The sequence below is a fragment of the Gossypium hirsutum genome, chromosome D09, assembly GCF_007990345.1.
Source record: "Gossypium hirsutum isolate 1008001.06 chromosome D09, Gossypium_hirsutum_v2.1, whole genome shotgun sequence".
Classification (NCBI taxonomy): Eukaryota; Viridiplantae; Streptophyta; class Magnoliopsida; order Malvales; family Malvaceae; genus Gossypium; species Gossypium hirsutum.
The window spans coordinates 41,199,018-41,222,839 of NC_053445.1; the positions used below are offsets into that span (position 1 = coordinate 41,199,018).

Below are 23,822 nucleotides of genomic sequence, written 5' to 3' on the forward strand. Positions count from 1 at the left end.
ACTAGAAAATAAAAGGGCAATCTTCTAAGATAAAAAAGAAACTGAAGCTTGAATGCACAAAGGAAATAATTTCTCGGCCTTTCTAAATCCATATGTTTAATGCGGCTCAACTTTGTGGTTTACTTGTCTTGGAAGATGCTAACGGAAATTGGAGTGATAGAACTAACAACAGTTTTCGACCAGCTTGTTTAACCATTCGCTCACCTTCAAAACAAGTAGTTGAAACTGTCCTACTATACATCATCGTAGTAAAGCCCAAGATATCATCTCTGAATCCACATGCTTTGAAGAAGAACCTGAAATAAGCTATACATATCATGCTTTTCAAGAACAATTAATACAAATCATTTCATCAATGACCCTGCCAAAGTAACCTCATAAATATGTGTGTGTATATATATATATATAAATATTTCAATCCCAACTTTCCATGTAACCAAGCCACTGGTGTAGTAGCAACTGAGAAATGACTTATGTTGCTTTCAAGTCTTGGTTGACACTAGGTCGAGGATTCAAACCTCGACAACCCCCTTTTCCTTGATTATCTCAAGTTTCTACATAACTTGTTTGCAACTAGTCTATATGATGATGTTTATTGAATGAGATAAACTATGCAGTTCAATGAAAGAATGAAAGCACCTATCTAATAAATTTTAAGGCCTTTTTAGATTTGTTGTGAAGGTAGCAGAAGAAAGCCATTGAGCCAGATATCATAAAAACCAATCAGTAAGATGCCAGCCAATTGTAATACACCTGGCCAGCCTTTGTTAGAAGGACTTTGCAACATGTTTCAAAGCAAGAAAGAGAGGCAGCATACTGGAAAAACCAATAAAACCAGGGGGATATGAAACAGACTTACTGAGGACAACACATAGGTTATGACATTTCAGCACAATAACAAGAATTACCTCTCATTTTTGGAACAAAGAGCAACTATGTCATAAATATCTCTACTTGTGAGCATTCTGGAAGCAAAGGTAAGAACAAAAATGTTAAACTCCTATATATAAGTTCAGTAACTACCAGTATACATTTCACAAACTGCAGATTAAGAATAAAGATTTAACAAGATAATGTGATCTCCATTGTGCATTTCCTGACTCGGACTCTTGAGGCATTTATTTTATATTAGACAGCTAAACTTGAATAAATGCTAGAGCAAATAGAATTTACCTACTATTCAACTATAAGAATTATGATTCTGAAGCAAGTGACATGATACTCATTTTTAGAAGAAGTAGGTATGTAACAACCCAATTTTCAGTAGTGTCAGAACAGTGATTTGAGATAACTAAATTCGATGAAAAAAATTAGAAAAATTTATTAATTAATAATTATAAGTTAAGCGTGATTTTAGAAATATTTTTGAATTAGTGAATTTTGTGATTTAAAAGAAATTATTAGGTAAATTGGGTCGAAAATGAGGTATCGAGATCTCGATATTATAAACTGAGCCGTAAATATTTTTATAAATATTTACGGAGTGTCATTAGGATAGTATTAAAGTTTCATTAAGAAATTTTAATATTTCGATGGTTAATTGATTAAAAAGGATAAAATTGAAAAAAACAATTCCCAAGACTCCATTTTGGTAAATTGGATTCTTAAATATTTATGATAAATATTTAGGAAGTTAGTTGTTTAGTTAATTAAGTTTTAATTAAGTGAATTTGTCTAAATTGAGGTTAATTATGAAAAAGGATTAAATTGCAACAGAGATAAAAGTTTAATTATAGATTAAAGAAAAGTTAAAAGGACCAAATAGGAAATTATGTCTTTTTCTAAAGTTGAAGGCGGCATAAATAGATATTTTATTTAAAAATATAAAGTTAAATATTATAATAATATTACATAAAAGTTAAGTTTATATATTATATTATATTATATTATAAAAGAAACAATGAAATAAAAGATAGAAAAAGAGAATAGAAACAGAATATCAAAACGAAAACAGGGGAGAAAGAAAAGAAAAAAAGGATAATTGGGATTTTGAGGTTCAAGCTTAATTTGGTAACTCATTTTAATCCCTTTTCTTATAATTTTGATGTTTTTGGAATCCTAGAACCAAATACTACTTGTTTTAAATTGAAATTTTGAAAGCTAGTAAATTTTTAGATGTTGTTCATGTTGAATTAATTGATGAATTAGGGGTTAAATTGATTGAATTTTAAGTTAGGAGTTAGTAAAGGATTGATTTGTAAAATAAAACATAAGTTTTGAATTAATAGGGATTAAATTGAGAGAATATTGAAATTAGGGATTTATGGTGAAATTAGAGAGTTAAATTAGTTTAAAGTGGGAAGGGAATGAAAATATGAAATTAGTTTTGAGAATAAAAGTTAGTCTCGGTTCAAGGACTAAATTAAAATTTAGGAAAATATTGAGTAAAAATTAAAATATTTAATGTGAGATTGAAATGTGTTGTATTGATGATTTTTAATTGTTTTAATTCCGTAGCTAGCGTTGTATCGGAATTCTCGACTAAAAAGGGGAAAAAATATAGTCGACGAGGAATAGCTCGGAATTCCTGGTTTGTATTTCTATAATCCGAAACTAATTATTAATTGTTGTATTTTGATTATATGTTATGGTAAGTGATTGAAGTGAGAATTATTGTGTTTTACAATTGTAATGGATTGTCTTGATTTGTGATGAAATTATATTGGTTGAATTGAATTAGAATATATATTATGAATATATATATATATGTGTGTGTAAATGTGAAATTGGGCAAATATGATAATTGGATTATTTTTTATATGTATAAAATTCAGCCTTAATGCCCAAGTAGATGGAATTTAGAACTACTGGGATATTAGTGGCATGCCATTAAGGAATTTTAGCGCGCTATCTGATTATTAGCACGTTGGTGCTCTTTGATTATTAGCACGTTGGTACTCTCTGATTATTAGCACGTCAGTGCTCTCTGTTTAGAACATCTGTGCTCTCTGTATAGCACTTCAGTGCTCTCTGTTCATTAGTGCATAATAATGCATCTCTGTATTTGTTCCGTATATCCGGTGTGTTCTATAAAATCTACTTTGGGCTAAGAATAAGAATATGAGATTGCGAATTGAAAATAGAATGTGAAAAACAATAGTGAATTGAAAATAGAATGTGAAATATGTTGTAAATACATGGAATACACGAGTTATATACTCATGAATTAAATGTGGAATGGATAGTGCCATTGTTTAAATGATATGTGAACAAATTGTGGAAAGCTATTATATATAGCAAGTGATGATAATTGAGTATTGTATGGTTTTAAATGTTCAATTGTGCTTGACATTTTATTATACATATTTTATTATTTTATTTTTAAATATTCGGATTATAGAAATACCACTCAGTTTATACTTAGCGTACGGTTTGTTCCCGTGCGCAGGTTAAGTACTTAAGTTTGATCGTTGATTCAGCATCCAACAACGATCCCGAACTCAAATATGGTGATGTTTATTTCTTTGTGTTGGCATGTACCTAGAGTGTCTAAATAATAGTTATTTTGTGGTTTGATTGTAAATGAAGTTATAAGATTAATTTTGGAAAGTGTATAATTTGGATTAAAATGATGCCTTGATGTCTTGTTTCAATGATATAAAATGTTTGAGATTTCTGTCTGTTTGATCTGTAAATTCCGGTAATGCTCCGTAACCCGGTTTTGGCAAGGGATACGGGTTGGGGGTGTTACAAGGTATGCATGCAAGCACTGGCTTTTGTTTAAAAGAAGACAATATTACAGTTGCATGCTTACATGGAGCAGACATATATGTCGAGGGAAAATTTGATAACACAAATACTTCAGTTAAAAGTTTCAGAATTAGTAGAAACATAAGAGTAACAAACCTTACAATCCTTTTAACTATTATTGTCCCAATTCCCATGCCTTGTAAAGTAGGAACAACCTGGAATGCAGAAAACAACAATTATAAGAATATAAACAGAATGCCATTTACCTGAACCAAAGGAACTCCAGTCATTGGGATGTAAAATTTATCAACCACCAAGTAAAATAATCCAGAACTACTTTTTCCTACATAAAATACTATTTGCCTGCTTAAACTTGACGAAAAATGTTTTTATTACCATTACAAAGAATATGGTTTCATAGAAATATTCTAAATATAAACACATTGTTCAACCAACAAGAGATAAACATCACAAAAACTACGAAGGACATGGTCACTTAGATTTTTAATTCCAAAAAATTATAAACATGAGAACTTGGACAAAATGGCCAGGTGAAATTGCATAAACATTATAGATAGAAAATCCAATATTTAATGGAACAATTATCCTCATAATCATGGAAAAATTAGTAACATAAATTTAACCATCAACCATAAAGCATAAAACCCTTTACTAACTAATAATTCAAGGACAAAAAGAAGTAAACTCAAAGAAACAGAAAAATGAAGTGATACCCAGAATCGATGAGACACATGCTGAGGTGAAGAAGAAGAAGAAGAAGAAGAGGAAGAGGAGAAGGAAACTCTGTTGGTGTTAGCATCACAATTGAAATCCAAGAAGTTGGAATCAGCAGCAGAAGCAGCCAGCGAAGAAACTCGCAAAGCCAGCGCCGAATGCAATTGGTAACTCTCTTCAATTTGCTGAGCCCAGCTTTTATTGAAGGACTGATTTGCAACCCAAGGAGAAGGGGAAGGGGAAGAGGAAAAGGGAGAAGAAGGCGTCATTTTCCCGTGTTTTGGAAAATGTGTTACCGAAAAAAAAAAGTATAAGACATTTTCCCAGAAAAAGACGTCATTTTCCCGTGTTTTGGAAAAGCTTTTACAGTGGGAATTTGTTTTCAACCAAACAAACAGTGGAAAGTGATGAAAATATTTTCCAAAAAATAAAATACAAGCAAACAAACGGACCATTAGTTATATTTTCTCATGTTTGAGAGGTGTCTTTCGAGTATGGATGTATTTAGACCTTTGGGTTAAGAAAATAGTATATAAACTCTAACAACTTTTACATACTAATTTCTCTAATGATTATGATTTTTTTCGATGAAGAGAATTTTCATCTAAATTCTATATTCGTTTATTTGTTGTAATTAATCTAGATTTATTTCTCAATTTCTCAAGCGTCAAAGTGGAGGTTTGTCGCACCAATTCTCACCATTAATGGTGGAGAGCATCGTTGTGCTTAGTGCTCTCCGTTTTGCCAAAGAGTTAGCTTCTACAAAATCATAGTTAAAAAAAATTCCATCCGCCACCCACCATGGAATTAACAGATCTCCTATCTCAATTATTATTGAAGATAAAAAAGTTGAGGCTCTTATATAAAACACACTTTGGATGCTGATTAAATTTGAGGATTTGTGTTATCAATAGAATACGATTTTCTTGATTGAATTGGATATGGAATTAGTTATTGGATAGGAATTAGATTTGGATGTTTTGTATTTTTTTTAAATCTCATTGGAAATAGTTTGAATGGTTTTAGATTTTTATTTTTATTTAATTCTTAAATTTTTTTTACTTAAATTAAAATATTAAAGTTATATTTACAGCACGTTTGGTTGGGGTAAATGGAATAGAGTTATAATGGAGTAGAGTTGTAACCAGTAATTCAATTATTTGGTTGAATGAAATGGAATACAACTGTAATAATATTCTTGTATTTAGTTGAGTGGAATAGATTTGTAATAACATAAAGAAAAATATTGATATGACCAAAGTACCCTTATAAAAAAATTAGTTAGATGCTTATTGTTATTATTATTAAATTTTAATAAAATTATTATTAAATATAACTTAATAAAAATAAATAAATTAATTAATCATAATTTAATATAATTATTATTCAATATGTAATATGTATATTCATATTACTTCAATAAAATTGTAACACTCCCTACCTGTATCCATCGCCAGAATAGGATACGAGGCATTACCAGATTTTACCAAATTAATTTTCTATTATTACGAGTTTAAATACTATTCATTTATTGAAACATGTCATGACGTCCCTTAGATGGGCCTCCGAAGCCCAAAACATACATCAGGACCAAATTGATATTAAATCGAAACCATAAGAAATTTTTCGCAAAATCTCAAAGTTATACTTACTCTAGCCATGCCAATAGCTAAGTTACAAACATCCATGTCTATGTAATATTGGTATTTAGTCTATACATGCCATTCTTTCAAAATAAGTCATTTTCATATACCAAAAGATATGAGTTGATAGTGTGATAAAGCTCCAACTAATCTCCAACCTTCGAGCTCCCGAGCACTACAAAACAGGGAAAATGAGAACGGGTAAGCACATGGTGCTTAATAAGTTCATGCAACAGAAATTATACTTACCATACTTAGACATCCAGCATTTAATAATACAAGTACACATCCAATTCAAATAAACATATACCTATCACATACAAACTCAACTTTTGCATTAGTTAAATAACATCATATAAATTCATTACAAAGATAAATGATTGATGAGCTCATCAATTCAATATTTTTCATTCCCTTGTTAATTTTTCATATTTATCCCGTTGAATTTCTCGGAATTTCAATGGTTTTTTCAGAGGTACACTTTAGTGTAAAAATCCGGGTCCGTCAATTCGTATTCATGTGCGCGCACATTTCTATTTCAGAGAGCACACTCCCGCGAACCTCATCCTTACAGCGGGATTACCAATCCAGGCTAAATCCCCTGTAATATAAACTCATAGAGTATTTTCGGGATTACCAGTCCAGGCTAAATCCCCTGCAATGACAATTACTCTAATGAGCTTGGATCTAAAATACCAGTCCAGGCTAAATTCAAACCCTAATTCGGATTACCTGTCTGGGCTAAATCCATTTTTCACATATTCTTCGGGAGGGCTATATTAGGATAGGATCACCCGTCCAGGCTAGATCCTTTTTACCGTCAATTCCTTTTCAGAGATCCATCGAATTTTCCTTCCATTCAACCGGGATTTCTTCCTCTTTTTATCAAATATATCAATGTTTCATAAATTTCCATACAATGAACATTCAAATCATATTCACATCAATAACATACATTTCAAGCATTTAAGACATAATTCAAGTTACACAAACTTACCTCGATACTTGTTCGTAAACAAAAATATACTAATCCCGAACTTTTTCTTTCCTTTGATCTAGCTTCGTATTTGAATTTTCTAGATCTAAATAAATAAATTTAATCATTAATCTAATACATTTCATGTTCATATGTAACATTCTCTATAATTCCATTATTATTTATAGTTCATTCAAAGCTGTCTCATTGAGTCATAGTCACTAAATTATTTATATCTTGAGCTACGGAACTCCAAATTAAAATCCACTAATTTTCCCCAAAACTATACTCACATATCTTCTTACCATAAAATTTTCAGAATTTTTGGTTTAGCCAATAAGTACAGTTTATTCTTTCAAGTCATCCTTGTTCTGCTATCTAATAGTTTCAACTCTTCTTCACTAAAAATTAATTATCTCATTATACAGAATTCGGATGATGTTTCTGTTTGTTTCTTCTAAAAATAGGCTCATTAAGGATTCTAATCATATAAATTATAACTCATAACCATTTTTTTTACAATTTTTAATGATTTTCCAAAGTCAGAACAGGGAACCCGAATTTATTCTGACATTGTCTCACAAAATCTATTATATCTCCTAATTTATAATTCCATTGATTACACTGTTTCTTCTATGAGAAACTAGACTCAATAATCTTTAATTCAATATTTTTTAATCCTCTAATTCAATTTCCACAATTTATGGTGATTTTTCAAAGTTAACCTACTGCTGCTGTCCAAACTGTTTTAGTGCATGATGTTAATTACCATTTTCCCCTAAGCTTTCAATAAATGATAATTTTATCCCTGGTCAATTAACCTCACAATTGAGCTAATTTTTCTCAATTAACACTTTATTCCATCACTTTAAACTACTTTATAACCTTTGGACATCAGAATTTTAACACTAGACTTTAATTCCAAACTTTTTCACAATTAGGTCCTACAAATCAATTTCTATTGAAATTACCTAATAAAATCATCTCATAAACAAATTAAAGATTTAATTTCGTGCTATTTCATCATAAAATTACAGCACTCAACCATGGTGACTTTCAATTTTATTCATGAAATCAAAAACTAATGAATTTAGTAATAGGACCTAGTTGTAAAAGTCTTAAAAACACAAAAATTACAAGAAAAAGGAAAGGATTAACTCACTTGGTGCAAAATTTATGAATTACCAGCTTTAATAAACCCCTAGGACGTTTGTTGCTGATGATATTGAAGAAAATATGAAGAAAACTCTAGATATTCCAATTTGGTCTCATTTTTATGTTAGAAAAATTTATTATTTTCCCATTTTACCCTTATTTCACTAATTCCCTGATTTTTCTCAGCTTATGCCGCCCAAAATATCTTCTTTTGGGCTTATTTACAATTATGTCCCTCCTTGTTTACCAATTGAGCTATTTAATCCTTCTAGTAACTTTTACACCTTTTTCAATTTAGTCATTTTCACTTAATTGACTACCCAAACATTAAAAATTTCTAACGAAATTTTAATACCATATTACTAACATTTCATGAATATTTATTTTTCATAAATTTACGAGATCGAGGTCTCGTTATTTTTTTAACTCAATTTCCTCAATAATTTCTTTTTCTAACTAACCACTAAATCGGTAAAATTCTTCTATCAATATGTTCATATGATTTTCATATCATATCAATATTCATGCAAAAATATTAAAATAAATTTATCTTTAAATCGGATTTGTGGTTACGAAACCACTGTTTTGATAACCTTGAATTTAGGCCATTACAAAAATAGTAAAATATTTAATAAAGATAGCAATTTTTAATTAATATATAAGTTATTTTTCCTTTTATTTTTGATTTTTTCTCTTTTTCTAATTTATCCTTTCCTTCACCTCAAATGCTCTCTCGCTCTCACTGTGAAAGATGAACCGTTCATCTTTTTCCAGAAAATCATCTTGTTTCTTTTTTTAATTCAAACTTTCCCTTTCCCTTTGAAAGATGAATCATTCATATTTTTTTTCGAGAAAATCATCTTCTTTAGTTTCCTTTTTTAAATCAAACAAAATTGTAACACCCTAAACTCGGCCTGAACGTCCAGAACAAGTCTAGAGAGTTATATCATCGATATTAGGAATATCACATTTATAACGCAGTAAAAAAGAACCATTCATCATATAATATCCATCAAAACAATTAAATAAGTATATGATCTTCCCAAATATCATAATATCTTAGACTATTGAAATTCCTAATATAAGTATTTAAAGGAAAGATAAAAGCTTGACCGAACTCCCGCAGCGCCGACCCGTTCAAGTCTGAGAACCACTTGAAATCCAATCAGTAACAAAATGAGTTGTGAACTCAGTACGTAAAAGACGTCCATTCAATTGGAACACATTTATAAGGTAATTCCTGAATCCCAAGATTCGGTTAAGTAACAGAAGCAATTTCAATTCACATACAGAACATATCAGCTACATATGCAGAAGCAATTTTAGTTTCATATACAGAACATATCAAATTCAAATGCAATTATTCCTACCTCCATTCGCTACACACCATCTTTGGCCATCCCAACACAGCGTTAAGGGTGTTCAATATCCAACCAACCCTACACACTATAGAGTGTCTGTTTGTCACGTTTACAGAGACGCAGCTTAGCTGCTAGATAAAAAAATACGACAAAGCACCAGAATCATATTTATACGCATCGTGGCTTAGCCATTAATTCAGAACAGATTACTTCCTTCTTCACAATACCCTAAGCCATGCAAATGTAGAGTAAAAATATCCACAACATGTGTTCAGTCATTCTAATTCATTTCACAAATAGATAAAGCAATTCAGTGTCAGAAATAGCCATCACAGTTCAAATATAGTTATGTTATCCATATGTCAATCATAGAGCATTAGAGAGTCCCTACACAATCAAATTCAGATCATTCATACATTGGGAAGGTCAGTGTTAGTGTTGGACAACATTCATGGCCTTAAAAATAAGATTTAGACCCTATTTATATGCCATATAGCCTAGACCCACGTCCATGTCCTTGCCTGTGTGGCTCACACGGCTTGGGCACATACCCATGTTCTTACCCTTGTGCTTCACACGGCTTGAAGACACGCCCATGTCCTCTGCCTGTGTGGTTCTAAAACGTAAACAGTGAGTTACATAGCCTGGACACACACCCATGTCCTTGCCTATATGCCTCACACGGCCTAGGCACATGCCCATGTCCCTGACTGTGTGGTCTTAAATCACAAATAGTGAGTTACACGGCCTAGACACACGCTCGTGTCTGTTGCCCTTGCGAACCCTGCACTAACATGGCCACACACGGCCTGGGCACACGCCTATGCCTCTGGCCGTGTGGCATCAACAACCACGTTTTTTGGAGTCTAAAATTCATGAAATTAAGGGTTTTTGGTACGTACCTGAAGTAGTTTTGATGCATAAACTACGTAAGGGACTTCCAAAGCCTAACATAACCATCCAATTATACAATTAAACCAGTAAACTAACAATAATTCTCGATTACGCTATGTTGAAAGTTTCGACATGAAACCTTCAACAGAACTAATACTTACCAAAATATCAACGATGATCGTTGGAATTGGCGTGTTGTTTTTCGCTACCCCCGATACTTTCGCCTAATAATAAAACAAACCATCATCAATCAAAGATTCTCATAATACATTCAAACACCCGATTCAGAGCAAGTTACGAAGAACAAAGGAGAAAATCGTGAAAACAAACAAATTGACAACGACTTACTCAATAGCCTTTCGATTGATGTGATTTACAGTGTATAACTTCGACTAGACCTTATTTGCTTACGACCACAATCAGAATGAAGCAAAAATAAAAGAATTGAAAAAGAAAAAAAAGAAGAACGATAGAAAAAAATAAAAGAATAAAAAGAAGAAAGAGATGGTAAATTAAGATTCCAATAACTTCCCATCAGACTTCTGACACTTAGCAAAAATATTCCCTATCGCGTACTCCGGGATTCAAACACGAGACCTAACGGAATACAAATGCTTAACCAATGAACTAATAAGCTCATTCTTGATATAAGTGTACACTGAATTGAACTTAACTATATAATGCATGATTAAGGGTTGCTTTTAAAATAACAAAAATTTTAACGATGCGACTCAAACTCTAGACCTTAAACACGATAGCAGAACACAAAGTTATAGATATAGGAATTAATTACTGTAGAATCTCACAATTAAGTTCTCAAATTTTGGGACGTTATGGGGATGCTCATTGTTTGGCAGAAAACCTTTTATTAAAGTCCAGATTTCGGCAACGACCATCACCGCCTTTGCCGCTACCTCGATTATAACCAACCCAGAAGAATCATCTGATTCTCTTCTTTTTCTTTCCCATCTTAGTTTTTTCCTAAAATTCGTCACAAAAGTTAAGAACTACATTAATTACTTGTGGTTCTCACCAATGTTTTTGCTGTCATCTGCTGCTTGCATGTCGAAAATTTCATCTTGCATGTTGTCATTTGTGAAAGCCCAATTTCGTCTGGGCCCAAACAAAAAAAAACAAAACAAAATAAATAAAACAAAAAACAATTAAAGTTCATTTACAACAAGGCCCGAAAACCCAAAAATTAAAAAAACCCTAATGGCTCAGACCCAATAGCCTAAACATTTTCAGAAACCCTAGCCTAGCGCCGCTGCCACTCCTAGCCTCTGCCACCGCCAACCACCATCGGCAAGGACAACAAGAACACGCAAGAATGAGCAGTTGAAACAGTAGAAATTAAAAAAAATAATTGTAAAATGACTATTAAAAAGCCTAAAAACAAATTGTAAAAGAAGGGGTTTTTTTAGGGATAGAAATCGAAATAAAAAACAAAAACAAGGCAATCGAAATACAAAAATTAAAAAAAACCTCAAAGGTGATCTCTTTTATTTTTCCTTTTTTTCTTTGAATCTGTTATTATATATAAAAAATAAAATAAAAAGAAAAGAAAAAAACACACCTAGTGGTCGATTTTCTGCCGTCAGGAGTTGAAGGGTTCTTTTTCCTTTTTGGGGGGTTTTGGCTTTAGATTTTGGTAGTTTAGACTCCAAATCGGAGTTCTACACGAAAAAGCGAGAAAAATGGGGCATTTTGATTTTTTCTAGCCACTGGGGATGGCGGTCCCTGTCGCCAACGACTGGTGGCCGCGACGATCCTCTTGGCAAATTCTAGGCTATGCCCAGAGAGAAACAAAGAGAAGGAAGCTTTTTTTTTTCTAAAAAATGGAATAAATGATTTTTTTCTTAATTTTTTTTGTTGCTTTTATAGCCTTGCTAAACGACGCCATTTTGGTCGGCGTTCTTAAGCCCCAAAATGACGTCGTTTTGGGGCCGACCCGATTACCTACCCAACCCACCTCAGAATCCGCGTGTTTTTAAAAAGGAGGATATTTGTGCCTTTGGTTCTTCATCTTTTTAAGCATTTTTCAATAGTCCTATTTCTGTTTTTTTTCTTTTTAAATTTATCCCGTTAAATTTTAATTTTTTTTAATTTTGGTCCTTCTAAATGATGCGTGTAGGGAAGTTTTGGATATTTTCCAACTCGGTCCCTGTCCCTTTTAGCGTGTTACGTTTTAGTCCTTAATAGTCCATTTATTTATTTTTTCTTTTTAATTTGTACCCTTAATTTCATTTCAATTTTGATTTAGTCCTTTATTTTTAATCTCTATTAAACTGTTTTCTTTTATATTTATCTACTTATTTATTTATTTCTTATTTCTTTACTCTTTCTCATATATTTAAAAAATTATTGTTTATATTCCTTTTATTTGTGAATATTGTCATCATTTTTTTAAGCATATTTCTCATATACTTAAATTTAATATTACTTTATTTATTTATTTATTTATTTATTCTTTTACTTTTTAAATACTTAAATTTAACATTATTTGTTTTTCCTATTTATTTATTTATTTATTATTCTTTTATTTTTTAAATATTTAAATTTGATATTACTTATACTTCCCTTTCATTTCATTTTTTATTTTTTATTTTTTATTTGAAAGTTACTTTATTTATTTTGTTATTAAGGCCATGAATTAATATTCTTATTATTGTCATATTTACATTATTATTACTATAGTATTTATCCATTTATTTGTTATTTATCATTTTAATATAAATGTTCTACCCACATGACCATATTATATTTCGCTATCATCATATCATACATTAAGCTTAAGCATTTATTCATGTGTATATTATGCCTGAATAAGTAAAATGCATATCATTTTAAGTATTACGTTTGTTTTTTTTCTTTTTGCACGATGCATAAAAAGGTAAAAGTTTTAAATAGTGAAAATGTTCATTATTTTTGGAATTAGAAAAGTCGTATTCCTAACTTACGGAGTATGGCTTCTTACTAAAACCGAAATAGTCGAATATCCATTTCAAAAATATAAAAACGAGATTTAAGTAACGATTTAAACGGCGATTTTTCTAATTTTTGAAAACTAAAGGTGTCATGTGCATGATCCTTCTTCTCGATTAATTCAGAATAAAGTCTTTTCTATTAAAATATCTTAATACGAAGGGATCGCATTTTAAAATCTTTTTAAATTTTCAATTTTTGATATTAAGACATCAAGTAATCAATTAGGTACCAAATTTGGACGTAATGAGGGTGATGATCCTTCCTCGTGCGTAACCGACTCCCGAACCCATTTCCTAAATTTTGTAGACAAAAAATCATTGTTTTCGTAAATAAAACCTCTAATTTAAGCGATCAAATTATGAGGTGATCCGATCACACCTCATAAAAAGGATTGGTGGCGACTCCCATTTTCGTTTTCAAAACATAAGTAGATCAAAAAAGGTTTCGACATCATCTGTTGCCATCAATTGCCAATGTCCACTCTCCTTTCTTGTGTCTCATTCTCTCAAAAACCCAGAAATTAGAAGTCCTTTTTTCAGTTTCTGGTCGTCAACCACCATGCCCATCGTTTCCATCCACCATTCACCACCAATTGAATACCCAAAAATTTAAAGAACTTCTATCTGCAATGACTGTGAATTAACTCAATCAGAGTTTCTTTTCAATTTGCTGTAAGTTCCCTCTTGGGAAAGTGTTGAATGATTTTTGTTTTTACCATTTTTTCTTTTTCCTTTTGGTTTTTGGTTGGGTTAAAATGGAAATAATAAAAAAATATATATTTTGAGTTGCTTGGAATAGTTATTCAGAGGATGAAGTAAAGAATGGCTATTCAGGGACTTTGAGGAATAGTCCTGTAATGAGCTATTTTGTTGAATAACACTCGACCAACCAAACTAACGGAGAACCATTGCACTCAGAATAGACACGGAACCAGTTGGCTATTATTTGTTGTATTTTACAAAAACTAAGACCAAATTGATAGAATGTGTAAACACTAAAGGCTAAATTTGATATTCTGACAATAAAAAGAGCTTATGTTTGCCTTCCATTATTGACTAACTATCTGGACTGGAAATATTGCAACAAAAAGATATAAAATAGGCAGCGGTGTTCGCAAGTATACGGGGTCAAATTGTAATATAGTTTGTCTACAACGAAATACTTAGAGAAGTATTCCGAGAATCATACCCAAGAGATTGCAAATTGGAGAAAATCACTATTAAGTTAATCACAGAAAATAAGTACTAATCTAGTCAAGTTACGAATTACTAGTGCAAATCCAAAACAATAATAAAATTAATAAATTAATTTAACTTAAACTAAAACTAACCCTAAGTTAACTATCAGTTTCGACTATGCGAGCCCCCTCAGCCTAGAATCAATTGCAACCTTAATTATTAATTAAGTCAACAATTACCCTTAATTAAATATTTACCAACCTTAGCTAAGAATACCCTCTTGGTCTCACCACTAGCACAAGTTCTACTCAACAGGATACCCTTTCGGTCTCACCTGTCTAAATTTTCTACTAGGGGTGTCACTTCCTAGTATACTAAGTCCCATGAATAAACACTTAATTTTAGGTTATTATTTACTCAATCAATAAATTAACAAAACAACCAAATCATGTGGGATAAATATTAAACACAAAATGTGTTCAAATATTCATACAAACATTCGATTAAAACATTTAATAAACGAAATATAAATAGAAGAATAAGGATAAGAGAATGCTCGTGAATCAATCGATGAAATAACGCGATTCTAGAACATCCTCTGCTCATGATTGTCTAACTTCGAAATAGGATCTTCCAATTAAACGAACATAATGAAATTTAAACTAAAAACTAAAGAAAACAGTGTAAATAAATATGTCTGTCTAGGTCGACTTCCTCTAATGTGACTTATATAGGATACATTCAAGGTATTAGGTGCCTAAAATACCCTTGAAGCAAGTACGGTTTAATTAGGAAACAAAACCCTAATTAGTTGTCAGAAACGTGGCCGCTCTTGTCCAAGTTTTCATCGTGTCGTCACAATGTCAAAGAACCCCTCGTTGCGACGTCATCTCTGTTTTGTCCCTGGTAGCTAATTTAAATTTAAATTTAGGATTTCTATTGTAAGATTATTTATCAATGAGCAATAAAATTTGTCTCTAAAATTAGCTAATTTTAAATTTGTGGTTAGGACAAATCCAGTTAAGTTATGACACTCCATACCCGGATTCGGCGAATGGGTTGAGTAAGGGTGTTACATTCACCACAAAATGTCTAACCTCTCCTTCAACTATTTAGATTTATGAACAAAACTATCTGTCGAACTCTACCATTGCACTAACTAAGTACTACAATAACAAATTTTCTCAAATATATTAAGTTGGACAAAACTTGACCAACTAGCTGAAATAACATCAAAGAAACCTTCTTGGGTTAGCCAGTGATTTTGAAATCTAAAGCGACGCTTTTTCTGAGTGGAACTGTAATAGTAGCCACATGCTTGATAGGATTGTGATTAGAAACACAACTTACAAGATTGAATAGGTTGTAAAAAGGAAATATCTATGCCCATTCTTGATTGAAGAAAGCTCTATCAAGTCTTTCCATTAAAAAAGTATCCATACCACTACCTCGTTCCCAAGTATATTTGAACCCCGTCAATGGCACCTTCGTCAGTCCACACTAAAAAATTCAATTACGAAACCCTTCTAACCATGCCTAAAGGTAATAAGGCGTGTCCCCCCATTTATCATTTTCCAAAAGAAGATAGTTGAAGTCCCTTAGACACTGCCACAAGTTATAAGTTTGTAAAAGAGAGCGAAGAAGATCCCAACTAGTCGGCTTACGAGAGGGCTCCTGAAAATCTTAGAAACCTGTTAATCTCTAAGAGCCGTATGAACTATCTTTAATAATCAAATTATCGTGGCTCCTTGAGTAACTCAACACATTGGCATTAAAAGTAGTATTCCAAAACATAGCCAAAGCACTGCTCCTACCTAATCTATCAACACACAAACACGAATCAAATTTCAAAAGAGTACATGTAATTCTTCAAATTTATTAGACGAAACAAGAGTCAACATAAGAAAAAGAAAATCGGGTTTATTACAAATTACAAGACCCCTAAGAGAAGTGATTGCACGAGGATTTCCCAAACCTTGGCATTTCCAAGCTAAAACATTCATGGCGTCCAACGGGCCTCAGGGCCGACCGATACAAAAACAGAAGCTGCTGATTCACCCGTAGCCGACTCCACCCCATCACCCTTTGAGAAGCCAACCAACGAGTTGGGAGATAAAAATGACTCATCGTGAGGCCATTTTTTAAGCTCATCGACTTCCATCACCATTTCTTTAGAACTTAGTGTGAAGTAGCATGCCCTTTGCATGGCTCATGCAAATTTTTAGACCCCTAGCCTACCCCTGTTGACTTATTGACTAAGGCATTGAAGAAACGAGATTTTGGGAAATATGCACAACTATTAATTATCTTCAAATCCATTCTTGCCAACTTTGAAATTGAATATTTCTCCTTAGAAATAGCATCAAAATCTCGAAATTCATGGGAACCTCCTTCACGTCGGAACTACACGTTTGAGGATCTGGATAGCTGACCCGCCTCAGCCCGAATTTCTTCGGGCCACTCCTAAACTAGTCCTCCTTCAGGAGAATCCAACAGCTTTCAGTAACGGGATTCACTGTGACCAATAATTCCACACAAGTAGCATACAGGTATCCTTACATATCCAAAAGAGATATTAAATAACTTACCTCCCTGTGCTCGAATGTTCTTTTTACGCATATGCGGCACACAAATATCCAGACGAACACGGGTCCTCATAAAATTATTTAGAAAATTCCTCTGACTACTCACATCATACTTAAGGAACTGATCCATGAGATTCCCAATACTTTTAGCAAGGGTCTCCGACACAAAACACGAGGGCAAATCATGAACTTGAACCCAAAAATCAGCGTATAAAAACTTGATTTCCTCCAGATTCTCTCCCTTCGCTAGTTGATGAATAAGGAGAAGACAATTGTTAAAGGACCATGAGCTATGAAACCATCCTCTTCAGATCCACAATATGAAAGAACCGAATTAAATATAAACCCATATCCCCTACCGGTTCGATGTTGATGCCTTGGATTGGCCTCCATAAAGCTAAGATTGTTTGTTCCATGCCCCCAAAATTAATGATCCTCTCGCCCAAAAACTTTCCAACCAATCATAAATCGTAGTCTATTTCATCGATTACCACTGCCTCCGAATCTAGAACTAACTCAAATTCTTCCTTCTTATGAATTAATAGCGATTGAAAATCAGTCTCCATGTGCACAAACCAATAAAGACACAAACCTAAATAAGAATCGAAACAAGAAAAAAAAATCTTTGACTAGGCAAGACGAAACATACATTTACACTCAAAATGCAAACTAGAGACTAGACATCGTTTTAAAATCACATAAAAAGTTATATCATTCAATACTCTTCAGTCAAAACTCATTGTTTTAAATCTATAAAATCTTGAAATATAATGATTAAATTATTAACTAATAAAAAAATTAAAATATTAATTTACTTTAAAATTAAACTTATTATTTTAATATTATTTGATAGTTTTGTTTTAACATCAAACAAGTTTCGGTTTTCATTATTATTTGATTAAAGAAGAGGTAATATTATGATATTTGCATTTTAAATTTAATTTTATCAAAATTACTTTCAAAATGTTTACTTGGTATGAATTATCAATTTAATCTATTTTCTAAATTATTTTTGAAAATCCATCAACTTCCTCTAAAAAAAAGATATTTTTTATGCTTTATTGTTTTTATTATAATTTTAGAACTCGAAATAACATTACTATTATTTAATGTTTGTAATAATTCTAATGTATTTACATCGATTTTTCATATATCAAAATAATAAAAATTGAAAAAGTATAAAATATAAATTTGCAGCATTTTTATTTTTTTATATTTTTTAAAAATAAAATAATTATTTATAAATTCATGTGTAACATAAGAAAAGAAATTGAATTTTTTTGATAAATCTAAAGCAATATATGAAAACACATTGGCATGTTTATACTTCTAAGCCATCATTTTACTCATCTGACTTGCAAACATATTTGTCTTCTTTTTTAAACATAAAACAGGAGGGATGGAAGATGTTGTAATAAAAATATATGTTAGGTAGAGGTAGAGTTCGAATCATGTGGAGTCTAATAATAGCCTGGGATTATTAGCACAATTCAGCTAATTAAAGATTGGGTAATCCAATAACATAATGCATGCATGCCCCCAAAACGCGAGGTTTCAGGGTCTTGATTCTGGAACCCGCCTTAAACTAAACAAAACATGGACACCATTATCTCCATCCAATATACATATTCATGCTAGTGTTGACTAGTCAATTACCAAAAGATACATACCCACCAAAGTTAATCAATTTGAGGGAAAATGTTTGCATTTTATTGAATCATGATTATTTTTAGATTTTTGGTTTTATTTTTCTTTAATATGCAAACTCAATTATTTGTATTTATGCAAGTTATTTCATATATATATATATGGGAGGTTGATGAGAAAGAGATAATGGTGGTGTGATGAAAATTCATTCACCTAAATAAGTCAAGAGCTTAGACAAAGACAAGAGAATAGGCTGACCAAATATCTGATTCCTCAGAATAATTTTAAAGTGCTAGGAAATCAATCCCTTCTTCTTTTTTTTAGGATATTTATAGAAGATGTCCCTTTATCATTGGTATGACATGACAAGATAGACAAGATATACATTTAGCCCCACAAAATGCGTAAAGGATAATCATATGAGCTGCTAAATTGAAAAGAGAGATGTGTGAAACTGAGGTCCAACATCTGAGGTACTGTCCAAGTAAAGAAATATCCATCTAGCCATGTTGCAACATGGAAATTACTGCATTGGCGTCGCCATCTACCACACATTCGCATATCCTGGAGTCATGCAAAGATGCAATGTTCCCTGTACTGCTTCAGCTTAGACAAGTTCTGATACGGAGGGCTCCGTCCAACCGACTTTTCTCTCAAGACTAGTATAATTAAGCAAGCGAATTTCCTCGTTGATACTTGTAGCCCTCTCAAAAAGTATAGGAGTTGCATACCTGCACAACATCCTCAACCTGGGCAGTCCGAATTTGCCATAACAAGAAGCATCTAAATCCATAGGCCTTAGAGCTCCTTCGACACAATCCACTCTCTCTTTTCTCCTCTTAACAGCCCCTCATTTAGCCCTTTCAACTATAAAACTTCCCTTTACTGTGGCCAATCTCTTACAGCATGGATAACATTTTCATATGGGCCACCACACCTTTTGCAACTAGCTTCATTAGAAAGATCAGTTTGTGCAATCCTAGCAGCCGTAGTAAAATTTCATGTCCCAATCTCCAAGCAAATAATCTAATCTTGGGAGAGTGCGAATTTTCCAAATAGCTCTCCATGAAAATCTATTAGGTCCAAAACCTATACTATTCAAAAGTAGCCAACTGTAATCGGTTTTCATAGCACAAATACTTGAAGGTGTATGCTTCAAAATCAGAGTATCCCATGGCTGATAAGGAAGCAATGAGATACTCGATATTGCCTCATATCTCTCCTCTCGAAAGCTGCTCAAATTTTCTCAACATGCCACCAGGGGGCGAATCTAGACGGACTGACAGGGCACGGTCCTCTTTAAAATGGAATTTTTTTTATTTTGGCCCTTTAAAATTTTTAAATAGTAAAAGTAAAATTACGCTTTGGCCTTTCTAAAAGTGATAAAATTTTGATTTAATCATTTGAAAGTTATATTTTTACCATCGTAAAAATTACAATTTAATTTCAACCCCCTAAAAGAATTTTCTGGCTTCGCCCTTCCTCCATCCCATAAGTCTCATACATTTGCATCTTGGGCTAATTTAATACAAGACAATCTATCTTCTCTCGTGGCAAATATTACACCAAATTAATAAATTAAAAATATAAGTTGAATATTTTGAGATGTATTAGGTACTATCTTTAAGGATATTTTACTGTATAGCATATTCTCAAGATTCAACAATATCTTCCCTTATAAAACAAGAACAAGAATAAATAGATCATAATAGAAAAATACTCAACAATCTCAAGAAAACGGAAAGTACAAGCGAAATGAGGAAAACTTTTTTTAATATGTGTGTGTTATGAAATTGAACTAAGGTATTTATAGGATTTCTACCTGTTAAAATAGCTAAAAATTGTAAAGATAAGTTGAGTAAAAAGTGGAGTTGGATTAGCTCAAATAGTTTTAGAAAAGGTTCAACAAATTTAGACTTAACTAAATATGGTTTCAATCGGCTAAACTATTTTTAGCTTGATAAATATAGATGTTACTAGTTAGGTAATTTACTTTTCTTGTACACTAAAAAATTCAATAAAAAGTGAATTTGACTTAATTGAAAATAGTTTAAAAATAATTCAAAGGTGGCTTCAATCAGTTAAATTATTTTTAACTTAGCTAAATATAAGTGTTACCAATTAAGTAGTTTATTGTTAAATAATTAACTTTTTTTTAGACTCTCAAAAATTAAGTAAAAAGTAAATCCAACATATTAGGTGTAGGGGAAATCCATCAATTTACACTACACTTTCCAGCTCGCTTCTCATGCACACGAGTCCATACTTTCAACTTAGTTCTTATTAACTCAATAAAATATAATGGCTTATAAACAATGGTCTTAAGGATTGTGAGATTTGGTTCTTTTAAAGTATCTCAATTTTTCCAACCCCCCCCCTCCCCCGCACATATTTCAAAAAAACCAACGATAAAATTTTGCTAAGTACTTCTATTTAGATATAATGTATGATTCTGGTGTCTTTTTAACTATGAACCAGAACTAGAAAAAGTGAGACGTAATTTACAGAATAATTAGTGAAACACAAAGTTTCTATGAATCAAGAATTCTTAATGTAAACTAAAATTCTCATCAATCACATTTATACATATACTATTGTTGTTCGATGCAGTTGTGCGCTAATAGACCATGCTCAAACTTGGCTTTCATGAGTGTTCTAGAGACTCTATCATAAACCTCATAGAAATAGTTCTATTTCACACTCATACCAATCAATCCATCCATATTCATGCCCTACCTATAAAGGAAATAGATTCGATTAAGAGCTTTACTTATCCTCACTTTGTTTGCAATTTTAGAACTATTTACACCATAGTAGGGATATAATTTTTAAAGTGTTTAACAAATAAACTTATTTCGTTTTTACCCATATGGACTTATTTCATGGGATCTCCAATCACATAGGTTGAGTTTTCATTGTTGTTGATATCACCATTTTGCAATAGTCTCATTCCCCTCGATGTTTCATTTACTAGTTTCTTCCCCTAGGGGTTTTAGCCAGAGAATTAACCAAATTCACTTCTAATATAATCCACGAATTACAACTCCGTCCTTTTTAGTTACTTTATCACATCATGTGTTAAACAAATATGTCTATTTTTATCATTGAAAACTTTATTATGTCGATGGCAATCACAATGCACGAACACAAAAGTTGTTGGATTTGTGCCTAATGATATACTTGCTAAGAAGTTTTTCAATCACTCAACGTCATTACCACTCAATTCTAGATCAATAAATTTTGATTCCGTGATAAATTTTGCTATAATTGTTTATTTGGTTGATCTCCATGATACAACACCACCACCAAAGGTGGATATATAACCACTAGTGAATTTTGTCTCGTCTGAATTTTGAAATTCAATTAGCATCACTATATTCTTCTAATATAACGGAAAATTCACTAAATAAAATACTATTATTGAATTTCATATTTTTCAAAATAATATGAAACCTTCTTTACCATGAAAATTATTTTTTCTTTAAAATAGAAAATAGAAAATAGAAAAAGCCCAAAACTAAGATTGGGGAAATTTAAGTAAGTTAAGGGAAAGGATTATTGATATATTTTACATAGGCCGAAAAGTGAAGGGAGTTGATGTTTTTTTTTTTTAGTTTCTTATTTTGTTTATAAATGGTTGTAATTATTTTTTAATTTGTCTTTTTTATTATTATAGCTCTTAAGTATTTTAAGATTCTTTTTATTTTTTAATTTTGCTATCAAATTTATTTTCTACATTTTTGAATTAGTAAGACTATTTAACAAATGTATCAAATTAATTTTTACTTTCTTTATTAACACTTGTAATTATTGTTCTATGAAAAACATTAATTATTATATGATATTTAAGCAAACCATTTACTTTCCTTTCCACGTACTAACCAAATCAAAAAAAAATATATTAAAATCCATTTATCTTTTCTTTACTAATTTTAACTAGCTAAATAAAAAATCAAGTTGTTTAAGAGTTAATCAAACTATCTTCTTAATTTTAAAACATTCTAATTACATTCTCAAATATCAATCTTATATCATTAAAGTCCTCCCGTTATTAAAATTGTTAATTCAACCGTTAAATATTATGTGACATAATTTAAAATATTTTTTTTAAATGGACGTTGTAAGATTTTTTGTTTTGAGGTTTTCAAAGCTTGTAAATAACTGTCATTCACTCTTTCTTTTTCAGTTTTACTTTATTTTTAGTTTTTAATTTTAAAAGTTATGTGGCAACATTTTACTTTTTTTAAAATTTCTTTTTAAATTATGTCATATAAGACTTTACGTGACATTTTTTGGTCAAATTAACTATTTCATTAATAAAAGGACCTAATTGATATAAAATTATAGTTTAAAGATGCAATTAAAATGTTTTGCAATTTGAGGATGTAATTAAAATATTTTAAAATTTAGAAACCAATTTAAAGTAAAATCATAATATAGGAATATTGGTGCAATTAACTTTTTGTTTAATATTTTCTTTCATTTTTTTTTCCTTTCTTTATTATTAATTATTTAACTATGAAATAAAACTCACTTCACAAAGAAAAATGAATACGATTTCATGTGGAAGGAGGATCAAAGTTATATTGACATAATCACGGGAGTTAGATGAGATGATAATGTCTCTCCTACCTTAATCAATGGTTCAGGGTTTAATCTTTATCCTGAGTATGGAGCTACTTTAAAATTTGTGGCCAATGTCTACCCTTTAATAGGCTTACAAAATACAGAGGATTAGTTATTAGACTCGTTCCAATGAATAACTTGAGAAATTCAAAAAAAAAAGTTGTGTTAACATCTCCTACAAAAAGTTTGCAGTTCAATGGTCAACACTTTTTGACAAATTTTTTTCATATCGTTTCAATAATTAATACAATTCCGAAATCAAGATTTAAATTCTATTATTGCGGTTCTCCCCTCTAATTATAATAAAAAATAGGATAAACTACCTATAAGGTCATTAAATTATT

At 31.3% G+C, this 23,822-nt stretch overlaps 1 protein-coding gene across 1 annotated transcript; it reads right to left on the bottom strand.

The window, feature by feature from the left end:
- Window positions 1–845: 845 nt before the first annotated feature.
- LOC121220893 (uncharacterized) lies at window positions 846–4,796 on the bottom strand. The gene is made up of 3 exons (XM_041100686.1): window positions 4,425–4,796; window positions 3,847–3,905; window positions 846–965 (listed from the first exon to the last, which is right to left on the bottom strand). Exons 1-3 carry the CDS (start codon window positions 4,692–4,694, stop codon window positions 905–907), a joined length of 390 nt encoding a protein of 129 aa, XP_040956620.1. The 5' UTR covers window positions 4,695–4,796; the 3' UTR covers window positions 846–904.
- Between the last annotated feature and the right edge of the window lie 19,026 nt (window positions 4,797–23,822).